At 49.0% G+C, this 19,924-nt stretch overlaps 1 protein-coding gene across 2 annotated transcripts in view; it reads left to right on the top strand.

The window, feature by feature from the left end:
• The window catches only part of CDK5RAP2 (CDK5 regulatory subunit associated protein 2), a 206,328-nt gene that overhangs the window by 118,012 nt on the left and 68,392 nt on the right, over positions 1–19,924 (top strand). For both annotated transcript variants that reach the window (XM_075560408.1, XM_075560407.1), the window contains 2 exons: positions 6,187–6,285; positions 8,368–8,555. In XM_075560408.1, the coding sequence (XP_075416523.1) occupies positions 6,187–6,285; positions 8,368–8,555 (287 nt within the window). The remainder of the gene's footprint in view (positions 1–6,186; positions 6,286–8,367; positions 8,556–19,924) is intronic.

The raw sequence follows: 19,924 nt of genomic DNA, 5'->3' as shown, positions 1-19,924 counted from the left end.
GAGCATCCTGTTCCATTCATCTTGTGATTCTTATTGTTGGACTGTGATTTCTGTGGTTTACTGTTTTAAACAACACAGTGAGCATATTTGGACACAGATTTTTCTGAGTTAAGAATCTTTTCTGTAAACAAGTGGCCATCTAGTTCAGAAGCAACAAAGCCCACATGAAAGAAACACACCAGCTGGTGTGATCACGAGGTATCGAAGGGATCAGGTATCAGGCATCATCAGAACAAAAAATCTTACCATAGTGAATGAGGGGGGAGTGCAGAATGGAGACCCAAAGCCCATTTGTAGGCCATTGGAGATCCCTTACAGAAGGGTCTCAGGGAGGAGACGAGCCAGTCAGCATGCGATGTAGCACCAATGAAAAATATAACTTTCCTCTAGTTCCTAAATGCTTCCTCCTCCCCCACTATCATGATCCGAATTCTACCTTGCAAGTCTGGCTAGACCAGAGGATGTACAGTGGTATAGAGAGGAACTAGAAACACAAGGAATCCAGGGTGGATGATCCCTTCAGGACCAGGGTGTGAGTGGCGATACTGGGAGGGTAGAGGGAAGGTGAGTTGGAAAGGGGAAACCGATTACAAGGTTCTACATGTAATCTCCTCCCTGGGGGACAGACAACAGAAAACTGGGTAAAAGGAGATGTCGGACAGGACAAGATATGACAAAATAATAATTTATAAATTATCAAGGGCTCATGAGGGAGGGGGGAGCAGGGAGGGAGGGGAAAAAGAGGACTTGATGCAAAGGGTTTAAGTGGAGAGCAAATGCTTTGAAAATGATTAGGGCAAAGAATGTACAGATGTGCTTTATATAATTGATGTATGTATGGATTGTGGTAAGAGTTGTATGAGTCCCTAATAAAATGTTAAAAAATATAATTTATAAATTATCAGGGGTTCATGAGGGAGGGGGGAGCGGGGAGGGAGGGGAAAAATGAGCTGATGCCAGGGACTTAGATGGAGAGCAAATGTTTTGAGAATGATGAGGGCTGTGAATGTACAAATGTGTGTTACACAGTTGATGTATGTATGGATTGTGATACGAGTTGTATGAGCTAATAATAATAAAAAAGAATCATTAGACAATATTTCTGAAATATAGGTATAAAATTTATAAGAAACTTATTTTTTAGCTTCTCCCACTAAAGAAGATGTAACTATTTTGAAGGCCCTGGATGTAGTTTGTCCATTTCTTTTCAAAATGGTCGTCCTGGTGCAAAGCCCCTCACCAGGTGGGTACAGCTGTCCTTTCTGCCCGCACGATGCGTCCTAAACAGGTGTCTGGATGTCTTATTGTGCATTTGGAAAATCTGTCTCCTTACATTTATTTGCTTGACATTGATTTATAGATTAGAGCATCATTTAGTTGAGAGTTGGCACGTGACAGTGATGGCAGCAGACTACAGTCTTGGTACTGAGGTGTCTGCCAACTGTGCCTTGGTGCCACATGGAAGTGCAACCTCTAAGGCCGTGGTTCTCAGCCTTCCTCATGCCGGGACCCTTTCATACAACTCCTCATGTGGTAGTGACCCCCAACCATAGCATTATTTTTGTTGCTACTTCATCACTGTCATTTTGCTACTGTGATAAATCAGGCGACCCTGTGAAAGGGTCATTTGATCCCCAAAGGGGTTGCGACCGCAGGTTGAGACCCGCTGCTCTGTGTCACGTGCTCGGTACAGTGTACGGTGATGTCACCTACATGCCACAGGCTGTTATTGAGCTTTGCTGCAATCCTCATGCCGGATTCTTCTCCACATAGTCCAGCTCCTTGGATACAGACTGAATAAGTGTGGTGAAAGGGTGCATGCCGACTCCCACTTTTCCTGCCTTTTGTCACAGCGACTGCTTCTTGTCTAGGTTAAGGTTCCACATGAGCCCAAGGAAGTGTTCTGGAATTCCTGTTCTTCACAAAACACAAGAGAACTACTTTGAAAAAACTATTTAATGAGAAGGAGGAACTTTTCAGCAGTTTGATTTTTTTGGTTTCATTTTTATATTTTTAGCCCGACTTCCTTAGTTGTTATAAGTTCTGTGTTATTTATAATATCCTTTGTACAGTGCCTGACATACAGGAAACACCGCTGCTTTCAAGACATTTGTTTAGTATGTTTGTGACAGAGTTGGAACCACAAGTCTGTTTGGTGGTGGTTTAGCCAAATTAAGGGCAGCTCCTCTAAATTCTAATGTGTACCAGAGCTTCCTGGGAATCTGCTTGAAATGCAGATTGGGATTCAATGGGCCTAGGTAGTACCCTTTCAACCAACTCTTAAGTAATGCTGGTTCTGTAATTCCAAGGAACACACTCTGAGTGTCAAGGGCACAGGTAATTGTGAAAACCTGTTGGTTCTAACCTTCGTGGTGGAAAAGACTTTTTTCCATGGAGATTGCTTGGACTCCGGCATTAGTGTTCACCTGGCCCTCACTTTTTGGAGGTCTCTGCCTGGTAGGTCATCCCAGGAAGCAGAGGGGCAGGTGCTGTGGGGGTCGGTGAGTGCTCTGATGGAGAATGCCGAATGCCTACCCTCCCTCTGGGCCCAAGATAAGCAGCAGCCAAGCAGAGCAGGAAAGAGGAGCACAGGCGGCAGGGGGGGGCCAGGAGACTGCAGCACGCAGAGGCATGCTCGCAAGAGGGGATGCTGAGATAACGTCACGTGCTCAGAGAAGACGATACAGAGAAATGAACAGGGAGTGGCCAGTGGGTCATTCATGGCCTGGGTAAAGGCGGTGTTCATGGAGTGAGGGACCCGAGACAGATGGCAGTGGGAGGGGGCATGGTGGGGATGTGGAAATGACTCTGAGGGGTGTGTAGGTCACATTTCTGGTTTGTAGAGATGGAAGCTGAGCCTGGTTATAGTGACCCGGTTCTCTCTGATCCCATGCTAAACCTTTGAAAATTAGGAAACCACCTTGACACAAGGGGCATTTCTCTGTGTCCACACATTGCATTTCTTGGCCATTCCTATAAATAGAGACCTTGCTTAGAGTCATGGCTAATGGCACGGTGTGGTTCTGGAGAGGCAGGACAGTTGTGATGCTTTGGGCACATCAGGACCAGTGCAATGACATTTCTAATAATGGTTTGCCAGCTTAACTTAGAGGGCAGTCTTCCTCAGATGCACAGGCTCTGGGGGAGGAGCTTCTCTCTGCCTCCTTCCTTGTCCAAGGTAGAGTCCATCAGCGGATTAGGAAGGCTTTGGGTACTGCTCATGCTCACTTTGTGGGGGGAAGGTGAGCTGGAGGGCCCTTTCAGAAGCGGAGAGTGCTCAGTGGCTGGAGCTTTTGGGGAGACAAAGGGAGACTTCTGTTGCTGATGTTCTGTTTGTCATACTTTAAAAGAGAGGGTTTCCCCAAACTTGTGTGAAAGAATTCCAACAGTAAAGGGAGAAGAATTTTAAGTGAACATTCTTTTTTTTTTAAATTTTAACAATTTATTGGGGCTCATACAATTCTTATCACAGTTCATACATATACATACATCAATTGTATAAAGCACATCTGTACGGTCTTTGCCCTAATCATTTTTTTCTCCTCTTTTACATTTTATTGGGGACTCATACAACTCTTATCACCCTCCATACATATACATACATCAATTGTATAAAGCACATCCATACATTCCCTGCCCCAATCATTCTCAAGGCATTTGCTCTCCACTTAAGCCCCTTGCATCAGGTCCTCTTTTTTTTTCCCCCTCCCTCCCCTTTCCCCCCTCCCTCATGTGCCCATGGTAATTTATACCTCGTTATTTTGTCATATCTTGCCCTATCCGGAGTCTCCCTTCCCCCCTTCTCTGCTGTCCCTCTCCCAGGGAAGAGGTCACATGTGGATCCTTGTAATCAGTTCCCCCTTTCCAACCCACTCACCCTTCACTCTCCCAGCATCGTCCCTCACACCCTTGGTCCTGAAGGTATCATCCACCCTGGATTCCCTGTACCTCCAGCCCTCATATGTACCAGTGTACAGCCTCTGTCCTATCCAGGCCTGCAAGGTAGAATTCGGATCATGGTAGTTGGGGGGAGGAAGCATCCAGGATCTGGGGGAAAGCTGTGTTCTTCATCGGTACTACCTCGCACCCTAATTAACCCATCTCCTCTCCTAAACGCCTCTATGAGGGGATCTCCATTGGCCGACACTTGGGCCTTCGGTCTCCACTCTGCACTTCCCCTAAGTGAACATTCTTATACCCACCATCTATCTACATTCTACTGTTAACACTTCTTATCTGTCTGCCATTACGTCATATGTTTTTGGGTATCATTTAATGTAATTGATAGACATTAGTACTCTGTTCTGTGTGCATATCATTAACTAGAGCTCAATATTTACTTTTCTTTTAAGATTAAATTTTACATACAACGGGATATGGAAATCTTAAATGTGCACCTTGCTAATTTTACAAATGTTTCTACTTGGGCAGCCCTAACAGTGGGTTCTGTCATTGACTCTGCTAGAAATCGATTCTGATGGCAGCGGAATACTTCTTCTGTTGTCGCTCCCGCTCACAGCGGTGTGTCTGTGCAGTGAAGCATTGTGTAGAACATCTGGGAGGGAACATCTGTGGTGGATAACATCGGCAGATTATGTGCTGCCACCATCGTATTGTATCGTACAGATGACCACAATGAAATGAACCCAAAGAACAAACCCCAGGCAGAGGGTCCTCAAGTGTGGTTTGTTGTAAGTCACAGACATGTCAATTGGGACTGCCTGCGCCAGCAGGGGTGCCATGGTGTCTGTCAGGCTTTAAACACAGATCTTCCAGACTCAGATAGCCTAGGAAGTAAGGTCCGGTGATTGGCTTCCAGAAATCACCCGGTGCAAACCCTGTGGGCCCCAAGAGACTAACCAGTTGCTCTGGTGCTAGACCAGGGGCCCCGGGCTGGCGTGCACACAGACACGCAGGGGCCCTGAGCACAGCACACAGTGAGGCGAAGGTGGTGCAGACCTGGGCCGCGGTTTGTCCTGCGGTACAAGGACTCCTGAATGCCAGGGGACGGTGATACTGGCAATCCAGCGTCATGCAGTGCACAGTGCTTGGGTGTTAGCGCAGTGAGATCTGGACTTGAGCCTCGGTTGCAGGTGATCTGGAATGTAGAGTGGCTGCAAGTTGGAGCCGACTCGGCAGCGCCGAAAAACTAACAAGAGGTTTGAATGTACTTTGGTTCTGGGAGGTTTCTAGAAAAACCTCTCCTGGCAGTCAGTTTGCTTCCCGTTCTGTTTTCCTTTCCAGAGCTCACCCCCTCATCTCACGGGGGGTGGGGGGGGTGTTGGGGGGGAGCATGGTGTAGTGCAGTTTTGCAACCTCTCCGAACCAATCGGGCTTCTCCCCCGGGCCTGGCCACCTTTCCCCTCTGCATTCTCTCCTGTGCTTAATCCAGGTGGCCCTGTGAGCTGAGGTCCTGCTCTCTTTCTCGCTCTCTCTCTCTCTCTCTCTCTCTCTCTCTCTCTCTCTCTCTCTCTCTCTCTCTCTCTCTCTCTCTCGAGCTTCTGCAGAGCACAGCATGCAAAAGCTCAGGGGTTTGCTCTTCTTTCGAGCATTAGGAACAAGCACAGCCTTTATAAATCACGGCCCTTCCTTCCGAAAGTATAAACTGATCACCCGGGGAGCTTGATGTGTGCACCTCATTAGTCGTGAGGACTTTCTGTCGACAGAATGATGGTGTGGTTGGGACTGTCCATCTCTGATGTCTGACAGCCAGCAACGAGGTTCGTGCGCCGTGCTAAACAGGAGACGGGATGCATAAATTGGGCGCACCATAAATTTCATTTACTGCTTTTTCGCACTTTGATATTTTCAATTCCATCAATAGCTGTTTTCAAAAATCTTGTTACGTTCCTATAATCTGAAGGTGGGAATGGCAGCAGCCCGACGGCCGGCATATTCAATTTCCCGCAGCTCGGGGAAGGCTGGCCAGGGCCAGGGCCAAACAGCCTTGGCTGTTTCTGGGGAATGTGTCCCTACAATTTGCCTGCTCTCAGGCAGCTGTGTGTGATTTGCCTGCATCAACAACTCTAACTTTGGTTAATTTTTATTTCATGGCTTTGGCATTTTTCTCCTGGTCTCTTTTTGTTTTTATTTTGCATTGAAAAAAAAAGACATCACTGACTTATTCATGCTGCACATTTTTTGTTGTTGTTATTGTATTTTCACACCATTCCATGCTTCATGTAGCTTCTAGCTAGACAGGAAGACGAGGACACGGTCAAAACGAGAGCAGATGACAAGAAGCATTTTCTTAGTGACTGCCAGCCTTTGGAGCAGAGTAAAGAGGTAGGAACATGGCACTTAATTCCTCATCCCACCTGCCCCTACCCCCAGGCTCGCCCCTGTCTGGAATGACCCCAGTGGGTTCTCGGTGCATTCTGTCTGGACTGAGTGCCTGCTGTGAGCCAGTGGGGTGCAGACAGACCAGCTCCCGTCCTCCTGAGCGCCTCAGACTTGGTGTGAGCTGGTCATGAAGGAGGAAAGCACACATTGTGGATGAAATGAACGCAGTTACAGGAGAATGACCAATGCCTGAGGGCTGGACCTGGACAGCTCCTTAGAGATCTCATCCAGCCCATGGATTTCACGCCATGGACACTGAGCCCCATGAGGGGCAGATGGTTTTCTCAATATATCCCAGGACAGGAAGCCCAGTCTCCGGACTGCTGTGAACTCTCAGGTCATCTTGATGGCAGAACAGAGAGCTGGTGCTAGAACCAGGCCCCACCCCTTCCCAGGACCTTCCACAGTCTCCTGCATTCAGGAAACCAGCACAGGGACATCTGGGCATTGTGAAGGTTTGACCCCAGTCCACGTAGACTCCTCCCCTAGTTCCATCCATACTAAACATTTGGAGTAAACCTTTTCCACGGTTGAACGAACCCCAAAGATTGGAATCTAGTGGGAGATAGGAAGCTACAGATTTGGCATTTATGGATGCCAGGGTGTTCAAGTTCATGGAGTCATGACTAGGAGACCATGAAAATGTGTCGTTTTGGGTGATCAAAGCTTTTCAGTAGAGGCTTTCGAGTCTGATGGCCTGACTTGAGCCTTGACCTTGCTGCTATAGCTCTTCATGATGGTGGAACCCTATTGGTGTAATGGTTACGTGCGGGGCTGCTAACCTTGAGATCACCAGTTTGAAACCACCAGCTGCTCTGTGGGAGGAAGAGGAAGCTTCTTATTGCCATAAATAGTTACAGTCTCAGAAACCCACAGGGGCAATTCTACCCTGCCTTAGAGTATTGCCATGTGTCCAAATTGACTCGATGGCAGTGAATTAGTTGTATTTTGGGGGATTTTTTTTTTAAGTTTCTCTCCGTCTGTGAGGAGGGCAAGTTGCTTAAACTCCACACCTGCGTTTCACCCATCAATGGTACTAATAATACTTCCTGGTTAGGATTGTTAGTATATTTAAATAGAAAGGCATATAATAATTGCTCAGTAAATGATAGCGATTGCTATTTTGATTATTACACCCCAGACATTGCTGTTTTTGTAGATGGCATATTTGATGGATGAGCGAACAAGGTAGGTGGCAAATAAGACCCTATAAATAACCGTTCATTTGTGTGGGTCTTGCCTTCCATTTAAAAATCTTAATCATTTTACAAGTGTGGCGAGAGCAGAGATGGCTAGTGCATATATCACCCGCAGTAATGAAGTCAAGAGCAGTTATTTATAGACTGGTGGAGGGAATTTACAGCTTTGGGAAGAGGAGAAAGGATGTTAATTGCAGCACCTCAAGACATGCCCAGCTCAGGCTTTACCTAGATACATATCTGGTGCCACTCCTGTGGGACTCTGTGTGACCCCAGAAGGCGGATTCATAAATAACATCTCCCTGGGAATTAGGAACTCTCCACCTTTCTAATGATACAAATCAAAGTCATGTTAATTAATCTGTGTCTGTAAAAAAAGACATCTGCTTTTTGATAATGAAGAGGATGGTAAATTATAAGCAGTATATAATAAATGTCCAAATGAAGCAGAAGGGATGACCTGTTTCCACATCCTTCCTGGGAAGGACTGGCAAGGAAGGAGTCACGCGTTGGAGGAACGCGGGTCCAATACTCATCAGTAAGACTCCTGAGTCGCCAGTAAGGCACGCACCCTGAGTTCCCCTGCCCATTTTCACCCTCGTAAGCACCTGGAGAGGTGGCGCTACTCTCCCATTTTATCAACTAGGAAACGGGAAAGAGCGATGATGTAAAACACCCAGAGCACCCCTCTCCCTCAACTCTGGTGCCTCCTCCGCTTCCCCCTCTCATTTGCTTGCTCATATCTCTAACTGCTTGTCTCTCCCTCACTCACACCTGCTCTTTCCCATCCTGGCTCCATCCTTTCCATCCCTCCTTTTGTTTGCAGATTGCAGAGGACAGGCCCACAGGAGGCTGCAAAAACGGATACCTGGGGCACAAGGCGCGCAGTCTGTTGGAGTCCGGTGGCACCCGCGAGCCTGTCTGCCCTGGAGGCCAGAATCAGGAGGAAGGGGCTCTCCTGGACTTGCTCGCCCCTTTCCTGAATGAGAAGGCCACCTCGCTACTAGCTTCCAGGTACACGTGGGCTCTATTTCCAGGTTGAGGGAAGGACAGGCGCATTTGGGGGAAATTGATTTAGATGGTGGTGCCGAGTAATTTACCTGAGAGAGCTCCTGAAATAACTTGGAAGGAGTCTTGCCAGTCATGCAGTCATGTAATTACTCACATGCTAGCAGCTGCGAGGGCCTTCAGCACCTCCTCCTGCCAGCCCATTAGAGAGAGGGAGAGAGAGGGAGAAGCTTTCTGGGATAGGAGGGCTGGTGGGGGGGGGGGGGGCGCTGATGGCTGCTATGTATTAAAAAAAAGAAAGCTTTTCTTGAAATTATGCCTGGAGTGGGGGTGGGGAGGAGGAAGGGGGATACAGGAAGGGTTGCCTGAAGGGTCTGAGAGAGGAATTAGCCCTACTGAAACTTCTTCCCAATTCTGCAGCAACTTAAAAAGGACCATTGTTGCTTCGCTGTGGCTGCACTGTTTTATGTTGAGCTTGAACTAGCACATTTTGCTCATGAGGTTTGCCGGGAGTTGTTCCTGGGCAAGGAAATAGTACAGGCTGTTTTCCTCACAACAAAAAAAAAGAGAACCGACCAGTGTATTTGTGTTTTTTAAAAACAAATTCTTTTAAAAAAAATCATTTTATTGGGGGCTCGTACAATTCTTAACACAATCCATACATCCATCCATTTTGTCAACAACATAATGTACATTTGTTGCCATCATCATTCTCAAAACATTTGCCTTCTACTTGAGCCCTTAATATCTGCTGCTCATTTTCCCCCTCTCTCCCCACTCCCCCCACCCCGTGAACCCTTCATCATTCATAAATTATTATTATTTTGTCATATATTACACTGTCCAACGTCTCCCCCCCACCTTCTTCTCTGCTGTCCATCCCCCAGGGAGGAGGCTATACGTAGATTCTTGTAATCAGTTTCCCCTTTCTACCCCACATTCTCTCCACCCTCTAGGCATCCCCACTCTCACCACTGGTCCTGCAGGAGTCATCTGTCCTGAATTCCCTGTGTTTCCAGTTGCTATCTGTACCATGTACATCCTCTGGTCTAGCCAGACTTGTAAGTTAGAATTGGGATCATGATAGTGGAGGGGAGGAAGCATTTAAGAACTAGAGGAAAGTTATATGTTTCTGCTGCTCTGTACTCTGACTGGCTCATCTCCTCCCCACAACCCTTCAGTAAGGGGTGTCCGGTTGGCTACCAATGGGCTTTGAGTCACCACTCTGCACTCACCCACATTTCAATGATATGTTTTTTTTGTTCCTTGATGCTTGATACCTGATCCCTTCAACAGCTCGTGGTCACACAGGCTGGTGTGTTTCTTCCATGTGGGCTTTGTTAATTCTGAACTAGATGGCCACTTGTTTATCTTCGAGCCTTGAAGACCCCAGACACTATATCTTTTGCTAGCCGGGCACCATTAGCTTTCTTCACCACATTCGCTTATGCACACATTTGTCTTCAGTGATCGTATCAGGAAGGTGGGCACCCACTGATAAGATTTTTAGTTCTTTGATGTCTGATAACTGGTTCCTTCTACAGCTCGTAGTCACACAGGCTGGTGTGCATCTTTCATGTGGGCTTTGATGCTTCTCAGCTAGATGGCCTCTTGTTTATGTTCAAGCCTTTAACACCCCAGACGCTATATCTTTTGGTAGCCGGGCACCATCAGCTTTCTTCACCACATTTGCTTATGCACACATTTGTCTTCAGCAATCGTGTCGGGAAGGTGTACATCCTGGAATGCCAATTTAATAGAACAAAGTGTTCTTGCATTGAGTAAGTGCTTGAGTGGAGGCCCAATGTCCATCTGCTGCCTTAGTACTAAACCTATAAATATATGTACGTAGATCTGTTTCCCTACACTCATATAAATATATTTACATATGTACATTCCAGTCTTTGGACCGCTATAAATACCCTTTGTCACCTAGTTCTTTCCTCTATTTCCTTTTACTTTCCTCTTGTCCCACTATCATGTTCAGCCTTCATTTGGGTTTCAGTAATTTCTCTCGGTTACATTGCCCTTGCTGAATCCCTACCAGGCCTCTCACACCCTCCTTGCTACTGATTTTGGATCACTAATTGCTCCCCTGTCCCTGGGTTGGTCAGCACCACCTCCTTGCCCCCTCCTCCCCCTCTCCCGTGTCCCCCCCAGAACCCTTGGTCCCGTTGTTTTCTTCTCCAGACTATTCATCCAGTCTCTCTTATCTAGATAGATTTGTAGAGATAATAATATGCACCAAAAATCAAGTCATAGCAAGCTAGGCGATGAGTGAGAACACAGCTATGATAACAAAAAAGGAAAACAGTTACCCATAGAAGAATAAATTAATTAAAAGAAAAAAAAAACTTTAAAAAGAAAGAAAAACCTGTAAATAGATCAAGGTCTGATTTTTGATCTGTAGGCATGTCCTTCAGTCAGGTCCCATGGGGTACCATGCTTTGGCCCCAGAGTCTTCCCTTTGCACTCCCTCAGGGACTCCTTGCTCTGCTCCCATGGTTGCTCTGCCGCATGCTTTTAGTGGTTTGCCTCGGTGTCACAGGGTCAGTCTGGGCCAGTCCTGGACCTGAGTCTCCAGTGTTGTCCCCCTTAGTGTCCTGGGCCATCAAGGGACGATGTGTCTTGTGGGATCAGCCATGTTGTCCACTCTGTCCATTGGCTGTTCAGAGTGGGGATATCGTCCTCCAGGCCTGATGGACCAGGATGTGCTCCACTCTCTCTTCCTCCCCGCTTTTGCTCTGAACGAACATGCTTTAGCTGCAGCTTCAGTGCCGTCCTCTCAAGTCAATTCTTCTGGGGGGAGGGGCAGTTGTCCACATAGCTGGTATGGGGGCAGAGCCCTCAGGCCCCTCCACTGGCTCCCCACTCTTGTCACACTGCAGTCGTCTGGCACTGGCTTTATATCTGGTCCCTCTTTCCCTGTGGAGACACAAACAATACCCTCCCCTTGGGTGGGTCTGTGCCCTATTCCCTCATCACACATCTTTTTTTCTTTTTTTCCCCTTTCCTCCTTCCATCCCCGTTTTAGTTGGCTACCATATGTACCCCTGGATTTGGTCTGGCCCCTGCCATACTACCTGGACCTCACCCCTGGAGTGTTTTGTGTACTGTAGCCTTTTCCCTGTGCCCCTTTTGCACTTACCTTTCTGTTCTCTCTTTTTTATATATGTATAGAAACTCACCTCAGCGTATTCATGTTATACTTGTCCTTTTGTGCTTTTGTTCTTCCCATGCGGCGATATGCTTCATGCGTTCATTGCTGCTTTTTAGGGATGCGTAGTACTCCATTGTATGTATGTACCACAGTTTTTTAATCCATTCATCTGTTGATGGAAATTTGGGTTGTTTCCAACTCCGTGCGATTGTGAACTGTGCCACGATGAACACTGGAGAACAGGTGTCTGGCTGTGGTTTGTTTCTTGCCTCTTCTGTGTATATGCCCAGTAGAGGGGTTGCTGGGTAATATGGTAACTCAATTTCCATCTGTTTGAGAAATCACCAAATTGATTTCCATAGTGGCTGTATATACTTACAGGTCCACCAGCAATGGATGAGAGTTCCTATCTCACCACAGCCCCTCCAACCCTTGTTGCTTTCTGTTTTTTTGAATTGGGCTATCTTTGAGGGTGTTAGGTGGTATCTCATAGTTGTTTTGCTTTGCATTTCTTTTATGGCTAATGATCAGGAGCATTTTCTCATATGTTTATTGGCCTCTCGAATTTCAGACTCTTTGAAACATCTGTTCAGGTCCTTTGCCCACCTCCTCAATGGGCAATTAGTTTTTCTCTTATTGAAAGCTTTCAAGGTATTGTAGATTTTAGTAATAAGGCCTTTGTCTGATGTGTCATTGCTGAAGATGTTTTCCCAGTTGATGGGCTCACTTATTACTCTCTTGGTGAATTCTTCTGATGTACCCAGGTGTCTTATCTTCAGTATATCCCACTTGTCTATTTGTGGCTCCTCTGTATTTGTATCCTTCCCTATTTCCCTATTTCTGATAGCCTATGTGTTCCCTGTGCCAAGGGTCGGTCCCAATTCTTTAGGAGCGATCGCTTCCCCTTTCACCTTCTTGGTAACCTCTCCATACCCGCAGGCTGTGGGGCCCACGGGACCCTAGCCTTGGACCACGCAGTCTCCATCTCTCAGTGCCTCTGTGGCTCTGCCCTTTTCTTAGTTGCTGTGAGGATTAAGAAGAGATACATGCTGGTGCGTGGTGGGTGCTCTGTTGTTGGCCCTCTCCATTGTCGAGGGAGTGATGGAGCTGCTGCTCCCTGCTCAAGACTCTAAGCCAAAGCTAGCAACCCTCGTAGCTCTCGCATCACTAGTGCGCTAAGCATTTCTCCAGGCAAAGAAAGGACCGCGCTCCGGGTCGCTCTCCCTTCTCCAATCCCTGCATCTTTGTATCGTTGCTGTGGCCTGCGTCCTCTTGGGAACTCTGGTTGGTCAAGGACAAGATGATTAATTAGATGAAGGAGCCTTGTTTCATCCTGTGGCTAGCTAGTTGAATCGGTTTCCCTTGGGCCTAACGACTCAGTCTTGAGGGACATGCCCAGTGGCTGCTCTGGTCTGCCGTCATAGGATATCAGGTGACCATCGTTGGAGCTTGAGAAACGGAGGGTTCCATCCTGTACGGGAACGTGCACGGGTCCAGCCCTCTCTGGGGACCCCACACAAGGGCATCGTGGTGAGCTGCGGCCGTAGGTGTTCTCTCGAGTGAGCGGGACTCGATGTCGCCGTGAGCCGTCCGGCCCGGATCTTTCAGACTGTCTGTGGAAGCCCAGCGTGGGCACTGCTCATCTCCTGAAGCTGGTGGCATTGGTTGAGAAAGCACTGTGAGAACCAGGGCTCCAGGGGCCAGTTTGGACCTTTGCTGCTCCATTACCTGTCCCCTCTCCCCGCACCCCTCGAAGGTGCCTGTCACACAGATGTCCAGGCCACGGCTGGCCCTGCTCCAGTAGCTCCAGTTAGAAAAAGGTGTCCTGATGCGAGCACAAACCCACCGCCACCCCCAGCCTGGTCTCTGGGCAGCTTTGATTCCCTGCAGCAGCGAACCCTAGGAGAGTGGGCCGTAAACATCCTGTCAGCCCCACCTGCAGGAGCCCTAACGGGCGGGCCCCCACAGTGTGTGCCCGGCACCCACAGTGTGTGCCCGGCCCCAGCACTTGGTCACCCTGACGGGGCTTTGCATGCTGCTGCTGGTGATTCCCTTTCACACACGTGGGGGCTGGCGGTCGAGGTGCCACAGTCACTGGAGAATTTCCAGGACGGTTTTTTTTTAAAAAAAGATCTTTCTCCTTGGGAGGATGAACCATGCTTCTGATTGGGCAGGGAAACACCAGTTTCCCGCCTGGGAGTCTCCTCCAGGTGCTAGGTGTCTTGGCTGCACTGACAAGAGGCAGGCTTTAGAATCAGAAAGATGTGGGCTCCAACCTGACTGTGTATCATCTTGCTTTTTTCTTTCCCAATCTGCCACATAGAGTGATAATTCCCAGTCAGACCTTGGGATGATGAAATCACAGATATAGAGACCTAGTTTGGGATTAAGCAAAGTCTGCCCGTCCCTACAAACTCCAGCTGAGATTCGTACTCTGGTCAAGGAACTGCAGCCCCCAGTGAACCAGGCCTTTGTACTCATTGCTGAGCCAGTGTGTGATAACCCCAGGGCCGAGCTCCGAGAAGATTGGGGTGGAAGAATCAGCTCAGCTATGGCCTTTGCATGCCTTCCATCCCCCACTGTGTGACCTGAGGGACTAGAAGAGTAACTGGGCCCAGAAGAAACTTGCCTCCCTGCTAGGAAGGGCATAGAGTACCTCAGACTAATTAGCAGTCTTGTTCGGGGCCAAGTGGAGCATTTCCTTGGAAGGTCTCATGAAAGGGGCCAGAGCCGGACCCAGTTGGCTGGTGAGGAACGGGCTGGCCATTCACCAGGCATGTGGTTCCCTGCCCTCTCTGCTTACTTCCAAGTCATTTGGCTCCTCCGGCCTGGAATGCGTGGCTTAGGAGTTCACCACCTGAACGGTTTGGTCTTTGCAGTTAAAATTTGGTGTGAAATTTAATAGCCGAAAAGGAATTCAATAACCCAAAAGGGAGCCCCTGGGGGCTATGTAATTATTAAAGATGTTTTAAAAAGCATAGGTGAAGGAGTTCATTCAGTCTTGAGCGCCAGCAGAATTCAACAGGACAACTCCTAGGACCCTGAGTCTGCCCTTCTGGGCACGGAGAGATGACTGAGGAGGAGTAAGAAGGGCCAGGCGAATCTCCCCTGGCTGGCAGGACTACAGAGGCACAGGCGAGGAGACCCTACAATGTTAGGAGAGGGGCAGACGTTGCCAGGTAAGGTAGGCTCCATCTTTCAGAGGAACTTGACCCATGAGGATTCTTTCCAGAAACTGGGGGGCTGCCAGGTTCTCTCCTTCACCTCTCACATCCAAGGGGTCCTTCTGTCACCTAAGTAGCTCTTGAATCCACCTCCTTCACTTTGTTGCTGGTGCCTCGTCCTAGTTTCCTCTGGAATTGCCACTCTAGCCTCCTGACCCATCAGTCCCCTTCAGCTACCCCTGTCCCTTCCATCCTGTCTATCCTGTACCCCACCTACCCGCCTAACCCCGCTCCTGCCCCACCCCACCAGCCATTATTTACAGAGTGATGACTTGAAAGAACCCTCAGGCTTGCTGCTTTTCTGAGGATCTTCCCTTCCCCTCCCCTCCCCTCCCCTCCGACCACACCACCCCTGCCTCGCTTGCTGTGTTTTGGCCACCCGGCGGCCTTTCTTGCAGTTCCTAGAGTGGGTCCATTGGATAAGGGGTCCTCTTGTTTCAGACCAGGTACTCGTGTTAAGAGCTTTCACAGGCCATGTCTAAAATTGATTATGATTACTAGTTTCAAAACGAGTACCCACCTTGCCAGCATGAAACGACTACCCAACGTTCTTGTTCCCACCTCTTGCTGACTGATACCCTGTGTACATGCGCCTAAGGGTGCCGAGGCGGTCACATCCAAGTGGTGCTCTCCCTCAAACCTCAGATGCTAACAGTTTATTTTCTCTGTGGCCCGCAAACTCTACCCACACACCGCCATCAAGTCACTTCTGACTCTTAGTGCCCCCCCCCAGGATGGAGCGGAACCCCCTGGAGTTCCTGAGGCTTGAGTCTTCAGGAGAGCAGGCAGCTTCTTCTTCTGCAGGGGCACAGCCTCCTGTGTGCTGTATCCCATAGCCTTCCACGGCCCCTCTTGTTTTGTGCATCGTTTTTAGTGTCACTGAGTCTAAGACGTCTTCATAGCCACCGTTGGGGAGAGGTTCCCCTTCGTCCTCCACTCTCACGTTTTCTCTAGCTCCTTGCCCTCTTTCTCTACAGCATGATGATGAATCTCTCATGGCATTGAATCCTGAAACGAGTCTCATCATGTGTCTCCCATTCCAGGTACTTTCACAGTCTTGGCTAGTCCTCAAGGTCAGGGGCAGTTGCCAATCAGGTGCTCGGCATGTTGTCCCTCTAGCACCCACTGGCTGCTGCTCCCTTTCTTGTGTCGTCTGTCCACTGCCCTCCCCCTGCTCATCCCTTCTGCCCCACTGGCCTCTCCATCGCAGCCTCCTTGGCTGGCTCCCCTTCCTCTGTCAAATGTTGAGTGCTAGAATGTGCCAGAGTTGTTGAATCGGCTCCTTTCTTTCCTCCAGCCCTTTGCTCGCCCATGACTTATACATGTGTACCTGCAGCCCAGACATCTAGCTCATACAGCCAACTGTCTGCTTGACACCTGCGCGGTTGTCTGTCTAAAACCCGACTTCCTGCTACCTTCTGCAGTCTTTTCCACATCAGTGAGTGGCGCTGCTTCCCATCTACTTGCTGCGGTTGAAAGTCTGAGTTAGCCCCCCCCCCCCCCACTGGTTAGTTTCTTCAATTCCCATATCCATCAGCAAATCCAATCGACTCCACTTCCCTACTTCAGCCACTTCATACCTCTACCCTTGCCATTGTCCACCAAGCTGCAACCCCCTCTTGCCCACTCTCCGAGGTCAGCAGTCTCATGCATGTCAGCCGGCTAGGACTTCTGCCCCTCCACAGTCCACTCTCCACAGAGCAGCCAGCATCCTCTGTGTGTGGAAGCTTGAGTGGATTTCCGAACCCAGAACTTCATGACCTGGCCCCTGCCTCCTTGTCTATCTTCATTCCCTTCCACTCCAGCCACACTGACTCTCTTCTTCAAGCTCCCAGGCTTGTCCTCACTGCATAGCCTTCTCGGTCCTTCTACCTGGAATGCTCTTTTCCTTGGTCTAGTGGAGACTGACCATGTCTCGGCTTAGGAACCTCCCTCCCAGAGCCTGCCATGACCACAGAGAATCCCTGTGTCCACGCTTCGTCAAAGCTTCGTTCCTTTTTGTAAGCAAGTGTGTACTCTGTGTCCCCACCTTGGATTGTGTTATTTAGTTATGTATGTAAATGATGCTCTTACCTGTTCTCTTAATGAGGGCAGGGACTCTATCTTTCTTCATCATCAAGTAGTCTGGCTGTTTTCATGACACCTGGAACACAATAAATACTTAACAGGGAAGACGTTAAATGTAGAAACACAAAAAGCGCAGTCAGAAAGACCTGGCTTCCAGGCTTTGCGTGGACACTCTGCTAGGGCTTTCGGAGCCTGTTGTTTTTCCTCTGAGGAAGGGGGTTAATAGCAGCCCAGTCTGGTAGTCCTGTTGTGAGGATTATGTAAATGTGTTTAGTATTTTTAAGGACTCTGCCACCTGGTGAGTGTTTAGTGAATGTCAGCTCCTGTTCTGTGCTGCTTCAGCATGGCAGAGGTGCTTGGGAAGGGCATAGAAACAGTGTTTGGGCCTCTGATAAGACCCTCAGACCGAATCATTAGAAAGGTCCTGATCACAGTGACAGCTTAATGAATCCGCTGTTCAGATCTTTAGCAAAGTAACACTTGAAATGTTTTACTTAAGAGCCCCAGCACTTTCCTGTATTGTAATGGCCCCCTTTCACAACCTTTTACTACCCATTTATACAGCATTTCCCTGGGTTTTATTGTGTGTTGTTTGGTAGTGAGTTATGGTGCTCTTTGGCTAGCTGAATCGCAATTGTCATTATTTTTAATCTCTAGTAAGGGGAAAAGAGGGAAGGAAAATTTACTTTAATATCTCCCGATGTTGGAAATACCAGAAATATTTTTTTCCAACTGGACTTAATGTAGTTAAAATGATTTGTGTAGTCTAGATGATTCCATATTATACTCACCTACCCACCTGTTGCTGTCTGAACGAGAGTGACCTTATAGGACAAGGTAGAGCTGCCCCTTCAGGTTTCCAAGGCTGCATTCTTCACGAAAGCAGAGCGCTGTGCCTTTCCCCTCAAGAGTGGCTCCAACCTTTCAGGTAAGCAAGTGCGTGGCCACTGCTACTTAGCTTAAATGGAATAGTGATCCAGATATGAACAAGGCCTCGGCAGGCTGGTGATACGGTAGCCTAAAGATACTTGCCATTTTGACCAGAGCAGAGATAGAGGTAGGGAAGATGAAGACGATTCTAGGAGAACGGTGGTAGGTATGTCAGGGGAGTTGGTAGTGCCCAGTGTGATTATATCCCTCGGTTTCGTGGAATAAGACAAGCAAGAGACACTCAGAGGAGAAAAAGTGTGAATATTGAGAACATCTTCTGCCTCCTTCCCTCCGCTGACTGGCTGCCACGCCTCCTTCTGTCTATCTGGCGCCTGCGCTTTACCTTGTTTGGCCCCCTTTTCAACATGCTCATGCCTCAGTTTCTGAACCTTGTTTGCTTTTTTGATGAACACATTCCTCTCTCTTTGGGATGGTTCTAAACATCTTATTCTAACCCATTTGTCAAATTGCTGTGTTATTTCTGTCCCCCAGTGTGGATTCTCTGTTGCAGACCGGTGGGCTTTGTTTGCGAGTTCAATTTGCCTGTATTACCAGCCCTATGCGGCACCCTCCACCCTCGCTCCTTCCGTGGGCGACTCTAATGGGGCCGCAGTGTGCCCCTTGGGGTCTGATGTTAAGGTTCAGCGAGCTCGTCCTGCTGGGAAATGACTGACTCGTGCTGTGCTGGAACTTGCTCCTGAATCCGCATCTGGGTTTCTGGCTCAGGCCTGTGGGTGCCTCCTCTGCTTAGGATCTCTGACAGGAAAGACCACTCCCTAGCACAGGAGATGGGGGTTGGCTGAGCAAAGGAGGAGCACCTGCAGTGAGGTGGGGCGATGCTGGAACCACAGCGGGCTCACACATGAAGGCGACGCAGGACCAGCCGGCAGCTTTTGGCTCTCACACAGACGGTCGCCAGGAGCAGAGCAGGGACGACAAACAGCGAGAGCCCCGTGCAGCTTCACCTGGGATTTTGCTCTCAGCTTCATGTGGGTAGAGCAGAGCGGAAGGGCAGCCCACCATGGCAAAGAGCCTTTTGGCGACTCTTCTTCCCTTGGCGTGGCTGGTGAGGCTGTCAGTCTCTCTGTTGGCCTTAGCTGCTTAGCCTCATCTGCTTATTCTTCACTCCATGTCTTGCCTCTGCCCAACTTGTTCTCTGTGCTTAGAAGGTTCCACCCCACCTTTCTCTGCCAGCCCCTCCTGCCTCCCGAAGCCCTTCCCTGCCATCCAAACTGCAGACTGGCCCTCTGGGAGAGTGCCCCTCTCACCTTCCACGGGGTCCTGTACATTTTCATTCCGTGGAATTGTGATTTGGTCACAACGCCACTCTCAGGCCTGGGGTGGGCAGTTTTGTCTCACTGGTGCCCACCGCGGTGCCTGGCACATAAGTGCCCCTTTCTGCACGCCTCCAGGTTGGGCACCACCTTGGTGTTGTACACCCTGCTTTGTTTGGGCTTCCGGTGTACCTTCTGAGAGAGGACTTGGGTGCAAGTGGCTTATTTGGGATGAGACACCAGGGATTAGGATTGGGGGATCACAAAGAGTGACGCCAAGAGGGCTACCTTAGGGATCTGCTGGTTCTGTTGGGGGCTTTTGGGTGCAGTTCTCTGGGTTGCCTCTGAGGGAACTGGATAGAAGTACCTGTCTTTGAAGCCGGGGCAGTGGAAATCCCTCTGGTTGAGGGTTTCTCTCTGAGGTATAAGCAGGTCCACACATGCACACTGCCCTGCTGGCTGGCTCAGGGAGCCCTGGGAAAACACCCAGCAAGATGCAGTGGGTGCTTACAGCGCCTCCAGCTGCCGTTGGGATCAAAGGGCAGCCAAGAGCACATGGTGAGGGCCTGAGAGCGTCTGCTGGCCACACACGATCTTGTGGAGCCCTCACAGCTGCGCGCTGGGGGAAGATGCTTATCTTCCTCTCCCAGGGTCTCAAAGAGAACCCGAAGCTGGCTTGTGTGGCTGCAAAGCCAGTGCTCTTTGCTTTCTATTAGGCCA

Source organism: Tenrec ecaudatus, chromosome 10, assembly GCF_050624435.1.
Source record: "Tenrec ecaudatus isolate mTenEca1 chromosome 10, mTenEca1.hap1, whole genome shotgun sequence".
NCBI lineage: Eukaryota > Metazoa > Chordata > Mammalia > Afrosoricida > Tenrecidae > Tenrec > Tenrec ecaudatus.
This window is presented reverse-complemented; position numbering and strand designations above follow the sequence as displayed.